This window comes from Dendrobates tinctorius, unplaced genomic scaffold (assembly GCF_039654945.1).
Source record: "Dendrobates tinctorius isolate UK_male_01 unplaced genomic scaffold, ASM3965494v1 ptg000126l, whole genome shotgun sequence".
In the NCBI taxonomy this organism is placed as follows: Eukaryota; Metazoa; Chordata; class Amphibia; order Anura; family Dendrobatidae; genus Dendrobates; species Dendrobates tinctorius.
The window spans coordinates 7,433,449-7,458,619 of NW_027361794.1; the positions used below are offsets into that span (position 1 = coordinate 7,433,449).

Here is a 25,171-nt window from a genome sequence, read left to right on the forward strand (position 1 = left end):
GAGGTCTTGCTTATAAAAGGAGTTTAAATTGTCAGCTCTTCCTACGTCTTAATTAGTATTGCTTACTTCTTAGCTATATGTAATTCTCCCTCTTCACCACATGTTAATTTGTGAGGGGAGGGGGACATCTCATTGGAGATGTATTATGGATTTTAATTTTTCAAAGAAATGTGGCTTTATTCATTCTGCAGGCAGCCCTGGTAATGGAGGAGACATTGGAAACAGGGGCTCGGTCCAGCCACTAAGATTAGGGTGCTTGGAACCAGTAGTACCATCCAATCTGGCAGTATGAGTGTGTGTGCTGTCCAGCTGAAGCAATCTGCTCCTTGCTTCAGCCATTTGTAAAGCACCACACCCTACTAAAGGTTGCAGCATGTTGCCGGAAGCTGCCAGCTTCTCCTCTGGTTAAGTCCTCTGTTCTCAGCTCCCGGCTTGTGTATTTGTTTCCTGTTGTGACCCCGGCCCGTTTACTGTCCGATCCTGCATCTTTTGATTTTGTATTTTCACTGCCCTCCTAGTTCTGACCCGGCTACCTGAGTATTCTTCCTGCTATCTTACACTACCAAACATAATGTAACCATAATGTAACACCGTGGCCCAAGCCTAGGGGTCTCTGTGCAAGTCCAGATCCATGTGCATGGGGAAGGATGATGAGCAAGGCAATCCCTGGGATCTGGAAAATGGAGTAGGTAATGCCAAGCTTGTTTGTGGTGGCCATCTTTTGAGCTGCCAGATGACCATGAACAGTGCTCCCAATACATTGTGTCTGCAAGATATTCAAGTAAGATCTGCATTCAAATAGCTAAATGGCACCCCTTCCTTTCTTAACCCTGCCATGTGCCCAGACAGTAATTTTCAACCGTATACAGAGTATTGTCATATTCATGAGAAGGTGGAATATAATTTGTAAGGTCCATCTATTTCCTATTATCCTTTGTGAAGAATTTCAAAGTTATCACCAAATAAAGTGACACACATCAAAGTTGAAAAATGGGAACTGGTTAGATTAGATCAGGGGATTTTGGGCACTGACTAATGTAATCAAAAACTGTGACTATAAACAATAATACATCTATTGAAATGATCAAACTCAACGGTCTTCTTCAGTACAAAAAGAGTAACTAGTGGAGAAACCTGTCTGGAGTACTTAGAGTATGTAGCTTGGTGGCTCTTGGCAATCTAAACTATCGTAAGGGCCAATAATTTCTACCAGAGGAGTTTCAAGAAGAAATATTATCATTTAAAGATAACTTTTTATAATAGTGCAGAGCTGAGGTGTCTTAAATTTAGATCTTGGGCATTTGGAAGAGGGAATTGAGAGCTTTCGTTAAAGACTACCAGGGAGTTGTAGACTCACATAAGTGAGGCAGGCTGATCCCACCACAATTAAACCATTATACAGAATGAACCTGTTAAAAAAAGACAAAGAATAAAAAAAAAAACACGTTACGTCCCCAACAACAACGTATGTACGATGGGAGAGCTCCAACACTAAACCAGAGTTGCACTCATTTATGGTGGACCATTGGAGCTACTATGAGTCCTGACCAGAAGAGTAGAGAAAATAATATTGCTCCCCATATCAGGAGAGATTGTGCAGTAATCTGAATTCCATAGGATTGAAAACAGAATGTAATTTATGACGTGGAGTGAATCCATGAAACCAGGGCTGGAGCCATGACAACACATCTCCTGCAGGTGGGAATAAATGTATATTACAGCCATCAGCCACACACAGCTTAGAGATATATCATGGCACAGGTGTAATGTTTTTGTGTAGTTTATTGCAATCCTATTAGTCAGTTTTAAAAGAAAAGTCAGGATAACGGAAAAGAAATGTTTCTATACAAAAAACTGTGCACCATAAGCGCGGTTTAATTAATGAGTTAAGCTATTGGATTAGTGACGCCGTTTTGGAGGATATAAAAGATCCACAATGTATTATTTGTATATGCCTGAGGAAGGAGCTGGTTCACATCGTAAATGTGTAGCATTTACCCCTTAGTGACGGAGCCAATTTTTTTTAAAATCTCACCAGTGTCACTTTATGTGGCAACTCTGGAACGCTTCAACATATCCCAGCGATTATGAGACTGTTTTTTCGTGACGCATTGTACTTTATGATAAAGGTAAATTTAAGTCGATATGTTTTGCATTTATTTATTAAAAACAATCAGAAATTTGACAAAAATGTAGAAAAATTAGCAATGTTCAAACTTTGAATGATTATCCCTTTAATCTAGATAGTCATATCACAGAAAAACATTAATAAATAACATTTCCCTCATGTCTGCTTTACATCAGCACCATTTGTAAAATGCTATTTTATTTTGTTAGCATTTTAGGAGGTATAAAAATGTAGCAGCAATTTTTCCTTTTTCCAAGGAAATTTACAAAAATAATTTTTTTAGGGACCTCTCCAGTTTTGAAGTGATTTTGGGGTCTTGTATATTGGAAACCCCCTAAAAGTGATACCATTTAAAAATAGCGCCCCTCGACATATTGAAACCTTCTGTCAGGTAGTTTATTAACCCTTTAGATGATTTTCAGGAGTTAATGCAAAGTGACATAACAGAAATGAAAAAGTTTATTTTTACCAACTAAATGTCGCTAACTTCTGAACAGGTCACTGTAGTCGGCAGACTCTAAAGGGGGCTTTACACATAGCGATATCGCTAGCAATATCGCTAAAGTGTCACCGATTTTGTGACGAGCAGCGATATTGCTAGCGATATCGCTACATGTGATACTTACCTCCGACCGGTTCCCCCGCTGGCAATCGCTGATCGCGCGAAATCGGCCTGGTCCATTTCTCGCCGTCGGCTTCCTGTTGGCGCCGACGAGCGAGCCATGGACGCAGGCGGAAGACGGTCATCTGCCTGTTTGGCAGCTCACTAGCGACCATTTAGCGATGCACCAGCGATCCTGACCGGGTCATATCGTGGTCGGGATTGCTGGTGCATCGCTAAATGTAAAGGGACCTTAAGGCCGCCACTTGGTCGTGAATTGTCATAACAAACACGAGGACCACACAATCATGATCTCAGGGTGCCAATGGGGATAAAAAGGAAGCCCCTACACTCTGTTAACCATTTATACGATATAGTCACTATTGACAGCAGCATCTAAGAGGTTAAAAAGGTATGGACGGTGCCAACACTGACTGTGGCTAATGTAGCAAGTTGTCAGCCGACAGCAGCTGGATTGTCACCTATATTGGGATGCTATTCTCTTGGATCTCAGGTCAGTAAAAAGGCATATTAACCACTTAACTCATTAAGTGGCTAAAATAAAAACTTTTTTATGTTCATTTGTTTTGATACCCAACTTTATGGCTCAGCACTTGGCAGCGCTTTTCAAAACCCTGATTTTTTTCCTTCTTCCCATATCAAGAATCAAAGAAGCCAACACCAACAGCATCATTACCCTCCACTTTCTCTAAGAAGCCCATCATAATATATTTCTAACTTGGCAGCACATTCTACATACTACATATGCTGTCATTTTACTTTGTAGTTTACTGATCTGGGCAGGTAAATGTCAACGTCTTCTAACCTCAGGGGGTAGGTGGATCCAAAGTGATTACATCAGTTTTGGGTGGATGAGAATGTTGGGGTTTAGAGGCAAAATGGTGATCACACGATTGTAATATGGTCGGACTACACCACTGATAAAGCAGCCACAGCCAGTGACTGAGAAGAATCTGTGACTTCTCTGTATTTAGTGGTTACTACTCACCTGGGTAGTCATATGTAGGAATCTCCTCTTTACTCCGCTCATCACCCCTCACATATATCTCTGTAGTATTAATATGGGTCAGATCTTCACCCTGAAACAAATAATGTAAAAGTCACAGACAGATGCAGAAGTCCCATCTATGATCAGCTCTAATCCTGCCATCTCCACCGTTCTCATTACACAAGTATAAAACATATAATACTGGTGGATAAAACAAGACTGAGCACAAGACCTTCACCACCATCTACACATCATAGGGGAGATCTCCTGACACCTTCTCTCCATCTACCTGATCATCCTGAGGAACATTGGGATCTTCTTGTTTACAGTCCTTTGTAAGAAGAGGACGGGGACATCTCTCTGGTGTTGTCCTCTTACTGGATAGATCTGGAGGAAACACATACAGGGACTGAATTCATTCTTTACATACAGATAATTATAGGCCGTGTATATTTAGTCCTGTCTATTACCTGGTGATGTGAGGGGCTGGGGAACCTCCATCATGACATCCTTGTACAGATCTTTCTGTCCTTCTAAATACTCCCACTCCTCCATGGAGAAATAGACAGCGACATCCTGACACCTTATAGGAACCTGACACATACAATGATACAGTCATTTCCCCCAATCCCTTCATAGCGTTACTGTATAATGTCCCAGCATTCCCAGCAGTGTCACCTCTCCAGTCAGCAGCTCAATCATCTTATAGGTGAGTTCTAGGATCTTCTGGTCATTAATGTCCTCATGTATCAGGAGAGGCCCCATGATTGGGCTCAGGGGTCTTCCCCATCCCTCAGACACAGGGTCCTGACAGCGCTCACTAGAGGTCTTCTTCACTACTGTGTATTCCTGGTTATGGAGAGACACATTAATAAATCTCACTACAGACATTTCCAGAGTCCTCACCTCTCCAGTTCTGTCCATCTGTTATTCCCATAGATAAGAATGATGTAATGTGACATCATCAGAATCTCTCACCTTTCCAGTAAGCCGGAAGAGGATCTCTAGGGTGAGGTGTAATATCCTCTCCGCCATCTTGTCTCTGTCCATATCTATCTTTGATGGGTAAATCAGAAAAATTCTCTTTTGTAGAAGTTCTTCACTGAGAGGATCTGATATTGTAGAGACCTGAATGAGAAGAAGATGAGCCGATGTAACATCATAAGAATCCTGTGTAATAGTACAATTACTGTTGATAATAAAGGAAGCATAAGAGGAGATTTAATATTTTATTCAGTTTCCTTCTTTACATCTACTAATAAAACCTATATATTTAGGCCACAGACAACAAGCAGTTTCTTCCTCGGAGTCGGCAGCTGAATACGTTTCACATAGACTCATCTTCCATAACGCTAATTCTCGTCTCATTTACCGACACTGGAATCGGCATTAGCAATACTGCAGGAGATATTCATTAGGCTAGTTTCACACTAGCGTTTAAGAGCGCAGCGACGGCCTGCGCACGGCCGCCGCTAAGCCCCGCCCCCTGCCGCGCCTCCGCCGGTAGCTCCGCCCACCAGCGCATGACGCTGCATGCGCCCCCTATCTTTATCACTGGGGGCGCAGGCCGTGCGCAGTATGCGTTTGGCGGCGCATGAGTCCTTTTGACGGTGCGCCGACCTGCGCCAAAAGCAACCTGCTGCAGTTTGGTTGTGTCGGCGCACCGTCAAAAAGGTGCATGCGCCGCCAAACGCATACTGCGCATGGCCTGCGCCCCCAGTGATAAAGATAGGGGACGCAGGGCGCATGCAGCGTCATGCGCCGGTGGGCGGAGCTACCGGCGGAGGCGCGGCAGGGGGCGGGGCTTAGCGGCGGCCGTGCGCAGGCCGTCGCTGCGCTCTCAAACGCTAGTGTGAAACTAGCCTTACACGTGACAGGAGAAATAACTACTTCATGATGAGGACGACATCTTCACCTTCTACTATGTGTAACACCCGTGCCTGCGCGGGGTCCCCGTCCTCCTACTGTGGTGCCCGTACTTCTGCGGGGCCCTCGGCGGGGTTCACGCTCTTAGTCTGCTTCCTACCTCTCTGCTCCTGCCCCTGCTTCCTGGCGCGCAGCCAGCACATCCCCGAGTATGAGACTAAGGCCACATGTACGCTCTCGGTCTCTTAAAGAGACCGCACGCATTTTTCAAAATGTGATTAACCAATGATAGCATTGTGTGCACTACCTCTGGCCCCTCTGCCATAGAGAGGGTGCCAGAGCAACAAGTGTTTCCTGTTGCTAGTTTCTGATTCAGTGATCTGACGATTCTGTGATCTGTTGTGCTTTGCCTGTGTCCTGCCAGTACCCAGCTAATACTGCTTGTCTTCTTAGACTATCAGAGGCTTACTACTCCATCCTTGGAACGACACCAGTGCTATCTGTGCAAGTTCCATCCGGCTCAGACGTCTGTCTCTCCATTATCTATGACAATGTCAGTACTGCCTGCCAGCTCTGTCCCAGCCGCATCCCGCCTGTAGAGTCCTGCACTATCTGTTATCCATGTTTGTGCACCGTTTCGCTGGGCCAGCTTCCACGTGTCCGAGGTCTAACTGGAGGTAGCACCTGTGTCCCTCAGACATTCCACTCTGATCCTGTTTGAGGGGTCTTTCTACGGGTGTCAGGGGTTCGCGCACCTGTGCCCTTCTGACATTCCACTCTGATCGTGTTTGGGGGTCTTACTATGGGTGTCAGGGGTTCAGATAGTCACACCCCCTCCAGAGCCCCCTGGACCGTGGTCCAGTGGTTCCACCAAAATAGCAATAAACGAATGCGCACTTCATCATCTGTGCCTCTGCTTCCATTTGTTACACTACGGCTCTAGAAACATATTTGTCCAGAGTCCGTCACTGACTCCATCACCACCGGCCGCCTATATGAAGGTTTCCCGTCTTCCCCGCACTGTAATCTTCTATCATGTTAGATTTCATGTCTGATTCCCACACAGAAGTTTGAGGCTTGTACAAAAGCTTTTTTGTTTGCGCAAACACCACGGATAGAAGTTATCGGATACCAAAGTCTCCATTTACAGTGTTTTATGGGATTTATTTCTCCCCTTAGGCTTTCCTATATTACAAGGAAAACGCCAGGAAAAAAAACAGATATTAACCCCTTTACGACATGCACCATACATGTACAGAGCATGTTGGGTCTCCCTATTTTATGCGGGCTCAGGCATTGAGCCCACATCTTTTCCAGCACATGTCATATGATTTCAACAGCTGACTTGTGCCCCTAACAGCCGTGGGTGGAATCGTGATCCACCCGCGGCTATTAACCTGCTAAATGCTGCTTTTAATCTCTGACAGCAGCATTTAACACGAAGTACATCTGTAACATGATCGCGGGTCACCGATGGGTTGGCATGACAACCCGAGGTCTGCAGGAGACCCCTGTGGTTGTCATTGCCAGATAGCTATGAGTGCTGGGCCAGCCATTGGCTCTCACAGCAAGTTAACATTTCTGCTACACAGAGCAGGGCTGAAGCTCTGCTCTCTGTAGCACAAGCAATCGGATGATTGCAGCTTCTAGTCTCCCATGGAGACTATTGGAGCAAGTGTAAAAGTAAATTACAAAAATGTTTTTAAAAATATTAAAAGTATATATAAAAGTTTAAATCACCACTCCATTAAAAAACAAAAAATACATATATTTTGTATCGCTTTGTTCATTATCGCCTAATCTATCAATATATAAAAAGAATTCATCTGATCTGTAAACGGCGTAACGAGAAACAAAGTAAAAAGAATTAAATGTTTTTATTCGCCGCAACATTGCATTAAGGCTAGTTTCACATTTGCGTTTCAGTGCGCAGCGACGCCCTGCACACGGCCGTCGCTAAGCCCCGCCCCTGCCGTGCCCCCTCCGATAACTCCGCCTCCGGGCGCATGACGCTGCATGCGTCATGCGTCCCCTATCTTTATCACTGAGGACGCAGGCCATGCGCAGTATGCGTTTGGCGGCGCCTGCGTCCTTTTGACGGTGCACCGAGCTCAACCAAATTGCAACAGGTTGCGTTTGGCGCACTGTCAAAAGGACGCAGGCGCCGCCAAAACGCATACTGCACACGGCCTGCATCCTCAGTGATAAAGATAGGGGACGCATGCAGCATCATGCGCCTGGAGGCAGAGCTATTGGAGGGGCGTGGCAGGGGCGGGGCTTAGCGGCGGCCGTGCGCAGGCCATCGCTGCGCCCTGAAACGCAAATGTGAAACTAGCCTAAAATGCAATAACAAGCAATCAAAACATTGTATCTGCACAAAAATTGTATCAATAAAAACATCAGCTCGGCACGCAAACAATAATCCGTCACCAAGCCCCAGATCTCGAAAAATGGAGATGCCACAATTTTTTTTTGTAACAAATGTTGGATTTTTTTTCACCACTTAAATAGAAAAGAATCTATTCATGTTTGGTGTCTACAAACCTGTAATGATCTGGATAATCATAATGGCAGGTCAGTTTTAGCATTGTGAATTGTACTTTTTTGCTTTTCCACTACACTTGGATTTTTCCCCATGTTTTCCAGTACAGTATAAGGTAATACCAATGGTGTCGTTAAAAAGTACAACTTGTCACGCAAAAAACGAGCCCTCACAAGGCCAAATTGATGGAAAAATAAAAAAGTTATGGCTCTGGGAAGAAGGTGAGCAAAAACAGAAACGCAAGAAAATGTCCCAGAGGTTAAGGGGCTACAAGGTTTCATAAGAAAATTGGCACCAACAATCCTTGTAAAAAGGAAAAAACATGCAAAAAGCAGAAGACACAGTTTTTTTTTTTTTAATATTAACATTTGTTTTTTTAGAAAGAAAACCTTTTTGGGCCCCAGAACATAGCTGTACATCGCAGGGATGGCACAGGTGCAGCTGCAACAAAAACCTTGGCAGTTTAACCACTTGCTGCTGTGAAAAGCAAACATGGCATCTAAGGGTACTGTTACACTTAGCGACGCTCCAGCGATCCCGACAACGATACGACCTTGTAAGGATCGCTGGTGCGTCGCTACATGGTCGCTAGTAAGCCGTCAAACAGGCAGATCTATTCAACGACGCAGCAACGATCTGGTGATCCATATAATGACCTCGGCGGTCGTTGGTACCTTGTCACACGAGTTCATGAGTTCTACGTCGATAACGAGGTCGCTCGTCGGCGTCAAACACAGCAATGCATGCTTGCCAGCGGAACGCCAATGATCAAAAAACGGCCTGGGACATTCAAGCACGATCAGTGATATTCGGCGGGGGGGCAGGTCGCCGCTATGTGTCACACGTAGCGAGATCGCTGGCGAGATCGCTGTTGCGTCACAAAATCGGTGACGTTTCAGCGATCTCGCTAATGTACGTAGGTCGATTAGGACCGGGCCAGAGCCAGCATCCAATAAGTCCAATAGGACAACCCCTTCTTGATAAATATGTTTGGCCACAATTATAATAATAAACCCTATACTCCCCTCCCATGCTGGCACCGTTCTTGTGTTGTTTGCACTCGCTCTCCCCAGATCTCTCGTGCGGTATTGTGACACATGATGCCTGGCGTCCAATCAGCAGTGGTGTCGCTTGTCTCTCCTTGAAACAAATCAAATATGAAGAAAAAGTCTGGTTTTTGCTCGATTTCTCTGAAAGCGGAGACAGCGACACCAGCGTTGATTCGGGATGTGTCATAACAGCATGGGAGTCCCGGGAAAACTAGTGTCCACAATCTGAGAACGGTGGTGGCATGGGACGCGAGTATAGACTTTATTATTTTAATCGGGACTCAGCGAGGGGTATGAGAAGAAGTTGTCCAGGTAGTGGACAACTTCGTTAGTGTTCTAAGGCTGGGTTCACATTGCGCTATGGCAGTCCGTCTAACGGACGCATTTTTAAGTAGCCAAAACACAATGTAATGGACATTGTAACACACCCATAGACTTTCAATAGTATGACTAATCGTAACGCTTGTCAAAATTGGCATGCGTTTGCAACATTCCGTTTTTTTTGTGATGCACCTTTCAACGCGGCCTGCAGCATTTTTGGGTCCGGTCCAGCTAACACACGGGTAACGGAAGCGTTAATTCTGCCATTGAAGTCTATTGCAAATGCATCCAGACGCAAATCAAGCAAAATGTCCAAATGAAACCATGCGTTGGATTCCGTTAATGAGGGTTTTCCATGTGGTCATGTGACAGAAAATATGATTTCAGCCATTTTGGAGCATACACTCTGTAGACACAGTCTTCAGAACGCCAGCTGCACAGGGTGTCTAGTGTGTGAGCGACCTGAGGCAATGTAAGTACAATTATATATTTATATAGACATGCTTTGAGTGTGTAGTGACCGTCTGATGTATGTGTACTAAATGTATCATTTTGTATGTACACAGATGTCGGATAGTGAGGGATCGAGCCGCAGCAGCATGTCTGCCGTCTTCTCATCGGAATTGGTAAAGGCTTGCGATTTATAAAAAGCCCCAAAAAATGTTGTGTGGCACTTGAGTGTATTGAGGTGAATCATGTGTAATCTTGTTTTTATTGCAAATAGGAATCTTCTGATCCAAAACCTACACTGATCTCACATCACCAATACATACAGTGGGTACGGAAAGAATTCAGACCCCTTTAAATTTTTCACTCTTTGTTTCATTTGCAGCCATTTGGTACATTCAAAAAAGTTATTTTTTTCCTCTCTGCACCCCATCTTTTCTGAAAAAAACAGAAATGTAGAAATTTTTGCAAATTTATTCAAAAAGAAAAACTGAAATATCACATGGTTAGAAGTATTCAGACCCTTTGCTCAGTATTGAGTAGAAGCATGCTTTTGAGCTAGTACAGCCATGAGTCTTCTTGGGAATGATGCAACAAGTTTTTCACACCTGGATTTGGGGATTTGGGGATCCTCTGCCATTCTTCCTTGCAGATCCTCTCCAGTTCCATCAGGTTGGATGGTTAAGATTGATGGATAGCCATTTTCAGGTTTCTCCAGAGAAGCTCAATTGGGTTTAGGTCAGGACTCTGGCTGGGCCAGTCAAGAATGGTGACAGAGTTGTTCTGAAGCCGCTCCTTTGTTATTTTAGCTGTGTGGTTGGGGTCATTCTCTTGTTGGAAGGTGAACCTTTGGCCAAGTCTGAGGTCCAGAGCACTCTGGAAGAGGTTTTCATCCAGGATATCCCTGTACTTGGCCGCATTCATGTTTCCTTCAATTGCAACCAGTCGTCCTGTCCCTGGAGCAGAAAAACACCCCCATAACATGATGCTGCCATCAACATGTTTCACTGTTGGGATTGTATTGGGCAGGTGATGAGCAGTGCCTGGTTTTCTCCTCACATACCACTTAGAATTATCACCAAAAAGGTCTATCTTCATCTCATCCGACCAGAGAATCTTTTTTCTCATAGCCTGGGAGTCCTTCATGTGTTTTTTAGCAAACTTTATGCAGGCTTTCATAAGTCTGGCACTGAGGAGAGGCTTCCGTCGGGCCATTCTTCCATAAAGACCTGACTGGTGGAGGGTTGCAGTGATAGTTGACTTTGTGGAACTTTCTCCCATCTCCCTACTGCATCTGTGGAGCTCAGTCACAGTGATCTTGGGGTTCTTCTTTACTTCTCTCACCAAGGCTCTTCTCCCATGATTGCTCAGTTTGGCTAAACGGCCAGGTCTAGGAACACTTCTGGTGGTCCCAAATGTCTTCCATTTAGGGATTATGGACGTCACTGTGCTCTTAGGAACTTTTAATACTGCAGAAATTCTTTTGTAACCTTTGCCAGATCTGTACCTTGCCACAATGCTGTCTCTGAGCTCCTTGGCCAGTTCCTTTGACCTCATGATTCTCATTTGGTCTGACATGCACTGTGAGGTCTTATATAGACAGGTGTGTGCCTTTCCAAATCAAGTCCTATCAGTTTAAATGAACACAGCTGGATTCCAATGAAGGAGTAGAACCATCTCAAGGAGGATCACAAGGAAATGGAAAGCATGTGACTTAAATATGAGTGTCTGAGCAAAGGGTCTGAATATTTATGACCATGTGATATTTCAGGTTTTTTTTCTTTAAAAATTCGCAAAAATTTCTACAGTTCTGTTTTTTTCAGTCAAGATGGGGTGCAGAGTGTACATTAATAAGAAAAAAAATGAACTTTTTTGAATTTACCAAATGGCTGCAATGAAACAAAGAGTGAAAAATTTAAAGGGGTCTGAATACTTTGCGTACTCAAGGTACTGCCAAACTCTGAAAGATGGAGCATTAAGTATACAGATGCATCTCACAAAATTAGAATATCATCAAAAAGTTAATTTATTTCAGTTCTTCAATACAAAAAGTGAAACTCATCTGTTATATAGAGTCATGCTTCCCTCTGCAGACAAGCTTTTGGAGATGGAAATTTCATTTTCCAGCAGGATTTGACATCTGTCCACACTGCCAAAAGTACCAATACCTGGTTTAAAAACAACTGTATCAATGTGTTTGATTTGCCAGCAAACTTGCCTGACCTTAACCCCATAGAGAATCAAAGCAGCCAAGATGAAAGCTGCCATCAAAGCAACCTGGGCTTCCATAACCCCTCAGCTGTGCCACAGGCTGATCGCCTCCATGCCACGCCGCACTGATGAGCCACAACCAAGTATTGAGTGCATTTACTGAACATATATTTCAGTAGGCCAACATTTCCGATTTTAGAATCATTTTTCAAGCTGGTGTTATAAAGTATTCTAATTTACTGAGATAATGACTTTTGGTTGGAAGCAATAATCATCAACAATAACATAAATAAATACATCACTGTGTTTAGAATGATTCTATCTAATATATGAGTTTCACTTTTTGTATTGAAAAGCTGAAATAAATTAACTTTTTGACGATATTCTAATTTTATGAGAGGCACTTCTATCTCTGGAGTCCTTGATATAACCAGGAACCCGATGAACTAATGGTTGTAATAGCAAATCCAACCATTCGCATAAATGTTCATTGACAGAATCTATCCCAGACACTATTGATCTCATAGGCGGAAAACATTCCCGTTTATGAATCTTGGGTAATCCATGTAAAACAGGTTGTGATACTTCTAAGAACTCCGCTTGTTTTTTGATAACAAAAGATTCAATCTGTCTTTAATAATTTGCTCCACTTCCAATTTAAACTTTAGTGTAGGATTGAAGGATAATTTTATGGAAACACCCAAAAGCATTTCCTCAATTTTATTTTTATAATCTTCAGAATTCATGATTACTATGACACCAACATTGTCTGACATTTTTTTTTTAGTTACGTCTGTCATATTTTTAAGTTATTGTAATGCCTTATGTTGTTTTTGGAAAAATTACTTCTCTTGGGATCACTACTGACATTGTCCTTCAATATTTTCAATTCTCTTTCCACAATTTTCGGGAACCTCTCCATAGACACAGATCTGGTTTGGATTGGGTAAAAAAAGAAACTAATTTTGACTTTTAGATTTTCTGATTTATTAATTATATCCCCCGATCGAAAATCTTCAGAATTTAATTCATGCAATGTCATGCCAGATACATTTTCTGAGCTTGCGGCTGCCGCACCTTTTACGTTTTTTGGTAAATTCATATTGGGCAGAAAATATGGGTCAGATCTTGACCCTGAAACAAATACTGTAAAAGTCACAGACAGATGGAGAAGTCACATCTATGATCAGCTCTAATCCTGCCATCTCCACCGTTCTCATTACACAAGTATAAAGCATATAATACTGGTGGATAAAACAAGACTGAGCACAAGACCTTCACAGCCATCTACACATCATAGGGGAGATCTCATCACACCTTCTCTCCATCTACCTGATGATCCTGAGGAACATTGGGATCTTCTTGTTTACAGTCCTGTGGAAGAAGAGGACGGGGACATCTCTCTGGTGTTGTCATCTTACTGGATAGAACTGGAGGAAACACATACAGGGACTGAATTCATTCTTTACATACAGATAATTATAGGCCGTGTGTATTTAGTCCTGTCTATTACCTGGTGATGTGAGGGGCTGGGGAACCTCCATTATGATGTCCTTGTACAGATCTTTGTGTCCTTCTAAATACTCACACTCCTCCATGGAGAAATAGACGGCGACATCCTGACATCTTTTAGGAACCTGACACATACAATTATACAGTCATCCCCCCGATCCCTTCATAGCGTTACTGTATAATGTCCCAGCATTCCTAGCAGTGTCACCTCTCCAGTCAGCAGCTCAATCATCTTGTAGGTGAGTTCTAGGATCTTCTGGTCATTAATGTCATCATGTATCAGAGGAGGCCCCATGATTGGGCTCAGGGTTCTTCCCCCTCCCTCAGACACAGGGTCCTGACAGCGCTCACTAGAGGTCTTCTTCACTACTGTGTAATCCTGGTAATGGAGAGACACATTAATAAATCTCACTACAGACATTTCCAGAGTCCTCACCTCTCCAGTTCTGTCCATCTGTTATTCCCATAGATAAGAATGCTGTAATGTGACGTCATCAGAACCACTCACCTCTCCAGTAAGCCGGAAGAGGATCTCTAGGGTGAGGTGTAATATCCTCTCCGCCATCTTGTCTCTGTCCATATCCATCTTTGATGGGTAAATCAGGAAAATTCTCTTATATAGAAGATCTTCACTGAGAGGATCCGATATTGTTGAGACCTGAATGAGAAGATGAGCCGATGTAACATCATAACAATCCTGTGTAATAATACAATTACTGGAGATAATAAGGGAAACATATGAAATTTATTATTTTACATTATTTAGTTTCCTTCTTTACATCTAATAAAACCTATATATTTAGGCCACAGACAACAAGCAGTTTCTCCCTCGGAGTCGGCAGCTGAATACGTTCCTCATAGACTCATCTTCCATAACGCTAATTCTCGTCTCATTTCCCGACACTGGAATCGGCATTAGCAATACTGCAGGAGATATTCATTACACGTGACAGGAGAAATAACTACTTCATGGTGAGGACGACATCTTCATCTTCTACTACGGCTCTATAAACATATTTGTCCAGAGTCCGTCACTGACTCCATCCCCACCGGCCGTCTATATGATGGTTTCCCGTCTTCCCCGCACTGTAATCTTCTATCACGTTAGATCTCAGGTCTGATTCACACACAGAAGTTTGAGGCTTTTATAAAAGATTTCTTGTTTGCACAAACACCGTGGACAGAAGTTATTCGACAACAAATTCTCCATGTACAGTTTTTTATGGGGTTTATTTCTTCCCTTAGGCTTTCCTATATCATAAGGAAAACACCAGAAAAAAAACATATTAACCCCTTCACGAAATGCGCCGTACATGTACGGAGCATGCCAGCCTCCCCATTTGATGTGGGCTCAGGCGCTGAGCTCACATATTTTCCAGCACATATCAGCTGATTTCAACAGCTGACTTGTGCCTCTAACAGCCATGGGTGGAATCATGATCCATCCACAGCTTTTAGCCTGTTAAAAGCTGCTGTCAGTCTCTGACAGCAGCATTTAACATGATCGCGCCGGAAGTGCATCACTAACATGATCGCGGGTCACCGATGGGTTGGCATGACAACCTGGGGTCTGCAGGAGACGCCTGTGGTTGTCATTGCCAGATAGCTAAGAGCGCTGGGCCAGCCATCGGCTCTCATAGCAAGTGAACATTTCTGCTACACAGAGCATGGCTGAAGCACTGCCCTGTGTAGCACAAGCGATCGGATGATCGCAGCTTCTAGTCTCCCATGGGGACTATTGACGCAAGTGTAAAGTAAAATACAAAATGTTTTTAAAAATATAAAAAGTATATATAAATGTTTAAATTACCACCCTATTCAAAAACAAAAGATACATATATTTGGTATCACTTTGTTCATTATCGCCTAATCTATCAATATATGAAAAGAATTCACCAGATCTGTAAACGGCGTAAAGGTAAAAAAAGTAAAAAGAATTAAATGTTTTTGGTCGCCGCAACATTGTATTAAAAGGCAATAACAAGCAATCAAAACATTGCATCTGCACAAAAATTGTATCAATAAAAACATCAGCTCGGCACGCAAACAATAATCCGTCACCAAGCCCCAGATCCCGAAAAATGAAGATGCTACGGTTCTCGGAAAATTACACAATTTTTTTTTTGTACAAATGTTGGATTTTTTTTCACCACTTAAATAAAAAAGAATCTATTCATGTTTGGTATCTACAAACCCGTAATGATATGGAGAATCATAATGGAAGGTCAGTTTTAGCATTTCGTGAACAAGGTAAAAAAAAAAATAAACAAATAATTGTGGAATTGCACTTTTTTTGCTGTTTCACCATTATTATGGATGATTATGGGGCAATATGGAGAGACATAAGGTAGAATGGGAGGACATGTGAGGTCCAGAATAGGAGGACACGTGAGGTCCAGAATGTGGGATATTATTACTGCAGGAGCTAATTAAAGGCTATTATTTTTGAGGATACTGTTTTCAATGTGGGGGAGGAGAGGTCCTGTTACTGTGCAGGGCAACACGGTTGCTTTTTTATCTGGCGTAGCATAGAGGTTGGGGAATGTGATCTATATGACTGTTATTTTCTGCAGAGACGAGTCCTGGCTGGAAGAAGTGATGGCGATCTGAACTGGATGAAGAAAAGCGAAGGTGAAGGACTTCAACTAGAGACGTCATGAAGGACTTCAACGAGAGACATCACTGGTGAGTCACCTGTACCCTTACACTATATACTGTATACTATATACAGAACTCCTGTGTATAATGTCGCTAGTGATCACGGTATTACCTGTACACTGACACTATATACAGAGCTCCTGTGTATAATATCACCAGTGATCATTGTATTACCTGTACACGGATACTGTATACTAATGGCACTTATGGTGATATTAGTATTGTGGTTTTTTTATTAATGATCAGTATTAGAATCATAGAATCGTAGAGTTGGAAGGGACCTCCTGGGCCATCTGGTCCAACCCCCTGCTCAAAGCAGGATTCGCTAAATCATCCCAGACAGATGTCTGTCCAGCCTCTGTTTGAAGACTTCTATTGAATTAGAACTCACCACCTTTCATGGAAGCCTGTTCCAATCATTGATCACTCTGTCAAAAAGTTTTTTCTAATATCTAATCTGTGTCTCCTTCCATTCAGTTTCATCCCATTGCTTCTAGTCTTTCCTTGCGCAAATGAGAATAAAGATGATCCTCTGCATTGTGACAGCCCTTTAGATATTTGTAGACAGCTATTTAGTCTCCTCTCAGTCTTCTCTTCTGCAAGCTAAACATTCCCAAATCATGCAACCTTTCCTCATAAGACAGGGTTTGCAGACCGGTCACCATTCTGGTCGCTCTTTTCTGAACTTGCTCCAGTTTGTTGATGTCTTTTTTAAAATGTGGTGCCCCAAACTGGACACAGCATTCCAGATGAAGTCTGACCAAAGAGGTGTAGAGGGCAATAATGTAATATTTGGTCACTATGGGGTGGTAATATGTGGTAATATGTGTATTGTAGTATTTGGTCACTATGTGCTGGTAATATGTGGTCTGGTCATGGTGTGGCAGTATTTGTTCCTTGTATATACTTTTATTCGGTCACTATGTGGTAGTAATATGTGGTCTGGTCATGGCATGGTGGTATTGCATCTGGTGTTATTGGTCTCCATGGGGTGGTAATATGTTGTCTGGTCATGGTGTGGCAGTATTTATTCCCTGTATGTGATATTATTCAGTCACTATGATGGTAATATTCGATCTGCTCATGGTGTGGTGGTATTTGTTCTTTGCATGTGATATTATTGGTCATTTTAAAAATTGAAAAATAAATAAAAATATACGTAAAACTATATTGGATATTTTAGCAAATATTTAATAAGTTACAGTAGAATAGAACCCATCCAGAGGAGTATATCTTGTCATTGAGGTGGATTAAAAATTATTTTGGCCAAAACAAAAGCTGCTGGCTATGCTTGTGATCTGGTGATGGGAACTGTTATTGTGTAATGGGGTGGACATGGTGCAGAAGAGTTTTTCCAAGAGTGGGTGGTGGGACTGTGGAAGGTTTGAGAGGTGGAGGTCGGGCTAGGGTGGAGCCTGAGAGGAGTTTCAAGGGGGACCTGAAAATTTTGCCAGTATGGGGCACTGAAATATCTAGTGGCAGTCCTGCAAACTTCGTACAGCTCTTGCCACTTGGTCATAAGCTTGCTTTTAGTAGTGGGCACCAAAACCAATATCCGATCTACCACGTTAAAGGAGTGGACAGTGGCCTTTTTGTTATATACGCAGCTCTGTGCTGCCTGAGCATCCAACAAATGCTCCTTTACTATAGGCATGATCGCTGCAATTCGGTCCTGCATGTTGGCCACATGCTCAATGACACACCTATGGGGTGTAGGTTCCTGCTCCCACGTCTATTTGGCTACGTCCAGCAGACCCCTAGGATGCCTGTCATACAGTAGCTCAAAGGGTGAAAATCCCGTTGAAGCCTGCGGTACCTCCCGAATGACAAACATCAAGTAGGGCAACAACATGTCCCAATCCCTTCCATCCTTAGAGACTACTGTCTTCAACATGGATTTGAGGGTTTTGTTGAAGCGCTCGACTAACCCGTCTTGGGGTGATACACCAACGTGCGCAACTGTTTTATTTTTAGAAGCTTGCACAGTTGCTTTGTCACCTTGGACATAAAAGAAGTCCCCTGATCAGTGAGGATCTCCTTTGGTAGCCTAAGGTAACAGAACATGGCAAACAACACCCGGGCGATAAGTTTACCTAATGTGTGCTGAAGCGGAATGGCCTCCGGGTACCGGGTGGCATAATCTACGACTACCAATATGTGTTGGTGGCCTCGAGCAGATTTTATTATCGGCCCCACTAGATCCATCACAATCTGCTCAAAGGTACCGCTATCATGGGCAGAGGTACCAATGGACTGCAGTAGTTGGTGGGTGAGGTCAATTGGCACTCCTGACACGTGACACAGTACCTCTGGACCTCCGTGTAGACCCCGGGCAAAAAAAAAACACTGCAGTATGCATACCTGCATCTTTTTGGCCTTCAAGCGCCCTCCCAGCATGAGGGTGTGAGCCACTTCGAGTACCATAAGACGGTATGATTGAGGTTGTCACAGTCCAATTCTTGGATCTGTGTCAGATTCGCGATTCCCTCATTTAAACCTTTTTTTTTCCTTTCAGGCCTGGGAGCTTAATATGGGTTTTTGCCCCCCCGGTGGCCATAGGTGTTATTACATGTCTGTTGTTTCCCTGCTGATGTGACCACTCCCTTGCCTATATAAGGTCACATGGTGTATCAGCAGGTGTTGGGTATAGCAGTTCCTTTTTGGATTCCAACCACGGTGAAGTTGCAGCTGGCTCTGAGGTGTTTAGCCACTGCTGAAACTGGTGCTGAACTCTGCTGCCCGGTGTTTGCAGCAGAGAAAGATGGTGAAGGTAACAGATGGCTCTGAGGTGTCGAGCCACTGCTGAAGATGGTGAAAGTAGCAGCTGGCTCTGAGGTGTCGAGCCACTGCTGAAAGCTGATATGGTGCTGCACTCTGCTGCCTAGTGACTGCAGCAGAGAAAGATAAGTGTTTTGGTGTTTTCCCCTTTTTCCTTTGTGTGTATTAGTGCAGCGGTGGGACCAGTGTCCGCACTATCCAGTTCCCTAGCAAGGGATAGGTGCAGGGATAGTGAGAGATTCAAGTATCCTGCTCGGCGACAGGTGAAGAGCCAGTATAGGGAACGTTAGGAGTGTTTAGGGACACTGCCTCAGGGGAGTGCAGGAGGTCTCCACGTCCCCGTTCCCTATTGCAGGGCCCACCATTGTAACTGTTTCCCCGTGTTCCCCTTTTGTCTTGTTGTTTTAGTTACCGACCTGCGGGTCGTGTCACACAGGACAGAGGTGCTACCAGTTGTTCTACCATTTCATCCCAGATTTTGTCAACCATATACAATAGGTCTTGGTTGACAGACATCCTGTGAAAAACCATTTCTGCACCCTTTTGATGAGCCACTGCATTAACTTCTGGTTGTCCCCAGCAACAAGGGACCCATGTACCAGAGTCACTTAACTCCCTGAGTCCAAGAGAGCATCCATTTGGTACCCGTTAATAAGTACCTTGCACAGCTGGGGTTCGGTACCAGCGATGCCCGTAGTGGCGGTGCAGACTGACTTGGCATACATAGACACACGGCGAGTATACCCACAGTCCATATGTTCTGCTGTCAGGGGGCAGTTCGCAGCCACATGTCCAGGGCCCTGGCACCGCCAACACTTGATAGCTGCAGCGCGACTGGACCTTGGAGCCGACTTAGGAGACATGGGTCTGCTGTCACTCTCCCTTCAGGTTCCCCCTTCGGTATGGGCTCGGTCCTGATTGGTCCCAGTATAGGGCCGTGGATTTTTTCCAGGCTCCTGGGTTGTGCTGCCCGACATGACAGCCTTAATAGAACTGTGTCCCGTATAAAGTCCCGAGTGGCAATACTGCTCAATCAGTCCCACTACCTGGTCCAGAGTGCCCGGGTCCCCTTGAACCACCCAACGCTATATGGCTGCTGGCAGAGCTCTCACCAGAGTCAAAGTCTCTGGTTGGAGTCACCTTTTTACAAGCTGCAGTAAGTCATAAACCTGAGACCGGGCAGGCTGGGTTTACACAAAAATTCATGAAAACACCCATTGGGCTCTCACTCACGTAGGTATTAACCCCCATTCGGGCAAAGATTTCACCTTTTAGCTTGGCGTGGTCCTGGGCATCCTCCCAACTGATCTTTAGCGCGAAACCCCTCAGGAACGAAGCCACCACTTCGGCCCACTGGGATGTTGACAGGTTCTCCCGCTCTATCGTGCGCTCAAAGATGGTAAGGAAAGCTTCCACGTTGTCTTCCAGACTCAGTTTCCTAAAAGCGGAGCAGAACTTGTCTCAGACCTCGTGACATTCCGGGATCAGTGCTGGAGGTGCCTCACGCAGGGCTGCAATTTGCTGCAGAAACAGGCTATTGGTCTGTTGCTCTTGTTGTTGCATGAAGACCAGCTGCCTCAGGATTTCCTCCATTATGTCTGCAGGCCTGGGATGCAGTGTGGCAGGCCTAATGACAGATATGCAGCTGGTGTTGGGGTATGCCTCCATTCACACTGCCCGCATTTTCCAACCAACTGTAGTGCAGCGGGGTTGGTTCAGTGTGAGACAGTGACCACAGGAGAAGTTCCCAGCAAACATGTTTTAATGTCCAAACTCACACAATGTACAGCATATGGCATCCTCAGCTGGGAAACAAAACAGTCCATGGGAGTCTGGTTGCCATGGGCAACGGCACCCCCCCCGTGTCACGCTGTAATAAAGAGGATGATGGATAGTGACAAGCCAACAAACAAAGAAGAACTGCTTAAATTTTTGCCCCAAAAGCAGTGTGAAAGACTGGTGACTGGTGGCAAGCATGCCAAGACGCATGAAAGCTGTGATTAAAAAGCAGGGTTATTCCACAAAATATTGATTTCTGAACTCTTCCTGAGTTAAAACATTAGTATTGTTGTTTCTAAATGATTATGAACTTGTTTTCTTTACATTATTTGAGGTCTGAAAGCACTGTTTTTTTTTAATTGTGCCCATTTTTCTTTGTCAGAAAAAAATACAAAATGTATTGCTTGGAAATTCGGAGACATGTTATTAAAGGTTTATAGACTAAAAGAACAATTTACATTTTACTAAAAAATATACCTATAAAGAGAAAAATCAGACAAACTGAACATTTGAAAGTGGTCTCTTAATTTTTGCCAGAGTGTTTGTATGTATGTGTGTATGTCCGGGATAGGCATCCGCACCATCGCAGCTACAGCCACAAAATTTTGCAGTCACACGTCTGGACCCCGAGAGCGTCATAGGCTATGTTAGGAGGTGAAATTTTAATCCCGCGCGTTCCAATTCACCAAACAATTTTGCCCCTAGGTACATAATGGGGAAAAAGTGTACGTATGTATGTATGTTTGTACCAAGGACTGTGACAAGAACAAGGGGGCATTGTCTTCGTTTGGAGGAAAGACAATTTCTGCACCAGCATAGAAGAAGGTTCTTCACGGTAAGAGCAGTGAGGCTCTGGAATTCTCTTCCTGAGGAAGTGGTGATGGCCAACTCACTGAATGAATTTAAGAAAGGAATGGATGCTTTTCTTGTGAGTAACAGTATAGAAGGTTACGAATAACATAATATTATAGGTAGATGGTTGACCCAGCTTAGGGGAAGGAATCTGGCACCGTCGCAACTACAGCCACAAAACTTTCCAATTCACCAAACAATTTGTCCTATTATTCTTATCATTTCTATGGTGTTATCGTCCTTCTGTAAAGCTGGAAATAACACAATTTATTACCGTGCCAACACAGACCACGCTCTGACACAGACTGCAGGGGGAGCCCAGTATCACATAGGATAGGATTAGATACACGGCTAAGCAGTCAGTATCACACAGGATAGGATTAGATACACGGCTCAGCAGTCAGTATCACACAGGATAGGATTAGATACATGGCTGAGCAGTCTGTATCACACAGGATAGGATTAGATACACTGCTCAGCAGTCAGTATCACACAGGATAGGATTAGATACACAGCTCAGCAGTCAGTATCACACAGGAGAGGATTAGACACATGGCTCAGCAGTCAGTAGCACACAGGCTAGGATTAGATACACAGCTCAGCAGTCAGTATCACACATGAGAGGATTAGACACATGGCTCAGCAGTCAGTATCACACAGGATAGGATTAGATACACAGCTCAGCAGTCAGTATCACACAGGATAGGATTAGATACACAGCTCAGCACACAGTATCACACAGATTAGTATTAGATACACGGCTCAGCAGTCAGTATCACACAGGATAGGATTAGATACATGGCTGAGCAGTCAGTAACACACAGGATAGGATTAGGTACACGGCTCAGCAGTCAGTATCACACAGGATAGGGTTAGATACACGGCTCAGCAGACGGTATCACACAGGATAGGATTAGATACACTGCTCAGCAGTCAGTATCACACAGGATAGGATTAGATACACGGCTGAGCAGTCAGTAACACACGATAGGATTAGATACACTGCTCAGCAGAAAGTATCACACAGGAGAGGATTAGGTACACAGCTCAGCAGACATTATCACACAGGATAGGGTTAGATACACAGCTCAAAAACAGGATGTACCAAAGGAGAGGACATTTTCATTCCAAGAATTCCATCTGATTTGTTTTTTGATTTTAAACGCCTCCAGTTTCCAGTTCAACTGCTATTTGCAATGTCCATTAACAATGCTCAGGGACAGTCCTTGAAAGTAGTAGGGATCGATTTGCAATCTCCATGCTTTTCTCATGGTCAACTTTACGTGGTCTGTTCAAGAGTTGGAACTGCCAAAAATCTGTTCATCTTTGCACAGAAAGGAAAAACCAAAAATCTTGAATGAGTTGAAAATGAAATACTAGTATCAATACTTGGGTAATCATTTAGTTAATTTGTGTTGCAAATCTGTAGTGTTGAATATATGATGAGAAATGTTTTTATGTGCAATATAATCATTATAATTTGTTATAATAACCACAGTTGGTTACTATGCCCAGGCAACGCCGGGCTCTTCAGCTAGTATATATAAAGTATATATATATCTACATAAATGCCTTATCATGTCTGTCTTTAACCGAAATCCCGCTGCACTGATTGGTCATGGCCGCCAGGCCCCCACCAAGCCGCAACCAATCAGCAACAGGCGCAATGCGCAGGCGCAGTCCGCAATTAGCAGGACGCACGCCACCGCTACCGTGCCGTTGGGAGATCAGCGTCGGTAGCTGCTGATCTCCCGATGATTGCCGCGGGTCATCTCCGGGCGCACGGGCGTCAGACCCTCGGTACCATAAACGTGTAAAAAGTAGAATTGAAATAAAAAATAGTGATCTACTCACCTTCCGACGGCCCCCGGAATCTGTCCCTCCTCTCCACGCTGCCGGCATCTTCCGTTCCCAGTACTGCTTTGCGCGCTCTCACAAGAGGACGTCAGCAGCAGTCTTTGGAGCAAAGCAGTACTGGGAACGGAAGATGCTGGCAGCGTGGAAAGGAGGGACAGATTCCGGGGGCCGTCGGATGGTAAGTATATCACATTTTTTATTTTAATCTGCCGCTGGCCATATTCTAGAGTACCCGATGCTTTAGAATCGGGCCAGCAGCTAGTATATATATATATACATATATATATATTTTTTATTTGAGCAGGGGGGTTAAAAATGGGGTATATATGTGTGTATATACAGTGGGGCAAAAAAGTATTTAGTCAGTCAGCAATAGTGCAAGTTCCACCACTTAAAAAGATGAGAGGCGTCTGTAATTTACATCATAGGTAGACCTCAACTATGGGAGACAAACTGAGAAAAAAAATCCAGAAAATCACATTGTCTGTTTTTTTTTCATTTTATTTGCATATTATGGTGGAAAATAAGTATTTGGTCAGAAACAAAATTTCATCTCAATACTTTGTGATATATCCTTTGTTGGCAATGACAGAGGTCAAACGTTTTCTGTAAGTCTTCACAAGGTTGCCACACACTGTTGTTGGTATATTGGCCCATTCCTCCATGCAGATCTCCTCTAGAGCAGTGATGTTTTTGGCTTTTCGCTTGGCAACACGGACTTTCAACTCCCTCCAAAGGTTTTCTATAGGGTTGAGATCTGGAGACTGGCTAGGCCACTCCAGGACCTTGAAATGCTTCTTACGAAGCCACTCCTTCGTTGCCCTGGCGGTGTGCTTTGGATCATTGTCATGTTGAAAGACCCAGCCACGTTTCATCTTCAATGCCCTTGCTGATGGAAGGAGGTTTGCACTCAAAATCTCACGATACATGGCCCCATTCATTCTCCCATGTACCCGGATCAGTCGTCCTGGCCCCTTTGCAGAGAAACAGCCCCAAAGCATGATTTTTCCACCACCATGCTTTACAGTAGGTATGGTGTTTGATGGATGCAACTCAGTATTCTTTTTCCTCAAAACACGACAAGTTGTGTTTCTACCAAACAGTTCCAGTTTGGTTTCATCAGACCATAGGACATTCTCCCAAAACTCCTCTGGATCATCCAAATGCTCTCTAGCAAACTTCAGACGGGCCTGGACATGTACAGGCTTAAGCAGTGGGACACGTCTGGCACTGCAGGATCTGAGTCCATGGTGGCGTAGTGTGTTACTTATGGTAGGCCTTGTTACATTGGTCCCAGCTCTCTGCAGTTCATTCACTAGGTCCCCCCGCGTGGTTCTGGGATTTTTGCTCACCGTTCTTGTGATCATTCTGACCCCACGGGGTGGGATTTTGCGTGGAGCACCAGATCGAGGGAGATTATCAGTGGTCTTGTATGTCTTCCATTTTCTAATTATTGCTCCCACAGTTGATTTCTTCACTCCAAGCTGGTTGGCTATTGCAGATTCAGTCTTCCCAGCCTGGTGCAGGGCTACAATTTTGTTTCTGGTGTCCTTTGACAGCT

The 25,171-nt window shown here is 43.9% G+C and overlaps 1 protein-coding gene across 3 annotated transcripts in view; it reads right to left on the minus strand.

The window, feature by feature from the left end:
- LOC141047222 (uncharacterized) overlaps positions 1-25,171 on the minus strand; it is a 371,014-nt gene that overhangs the window by 6,861 nt on the left and 338,982 nt on the right. The window contains exons 2-10 of one of the 3 annotated variants that reach the window (XM_073542173.1): positions 14,195-14,344; positions 13,895-14,065; positions 13,688-13,811; positions 13,507-13,604; positions 4,717-4,866; positions 4,417-4,587; positions 4,209-4,332; positions 4,028-4,125; positions 3,739-3,829 (exon numbers count right to left, since the gene is read on the minus strand). In XM_073542173.1, the coding sequence (XP_073398274.1) occupies positions 3,739-3,829; positions 4,028-4,125; positions 4,209-4,332; positions 4,417-4,587; positions 4,717-4,866; positions 13,507-13,604; positions 13,688-13,811; positions 13,895-14,065; positions 14,195-14,272 (1,105 nt within the window). In that variant the 5' untranslated portion in view covers positions 14,273-14,344. The remainder of the gene's footprint in view (positions 1-3,738; positions 3,830-4,027; positions 4,126-4,208; positions 4,333-4,416; positions 4,588-4,716; positions 4,867-13,506; positions 13,605-13,687; positions 13,812-13,894; positions 14,066-14,194; positions 14,345-25,171) is intronic. The other 2 variants (XM_073542174.1, XM_073542175.1) reach the window with 2 other exon arrangements.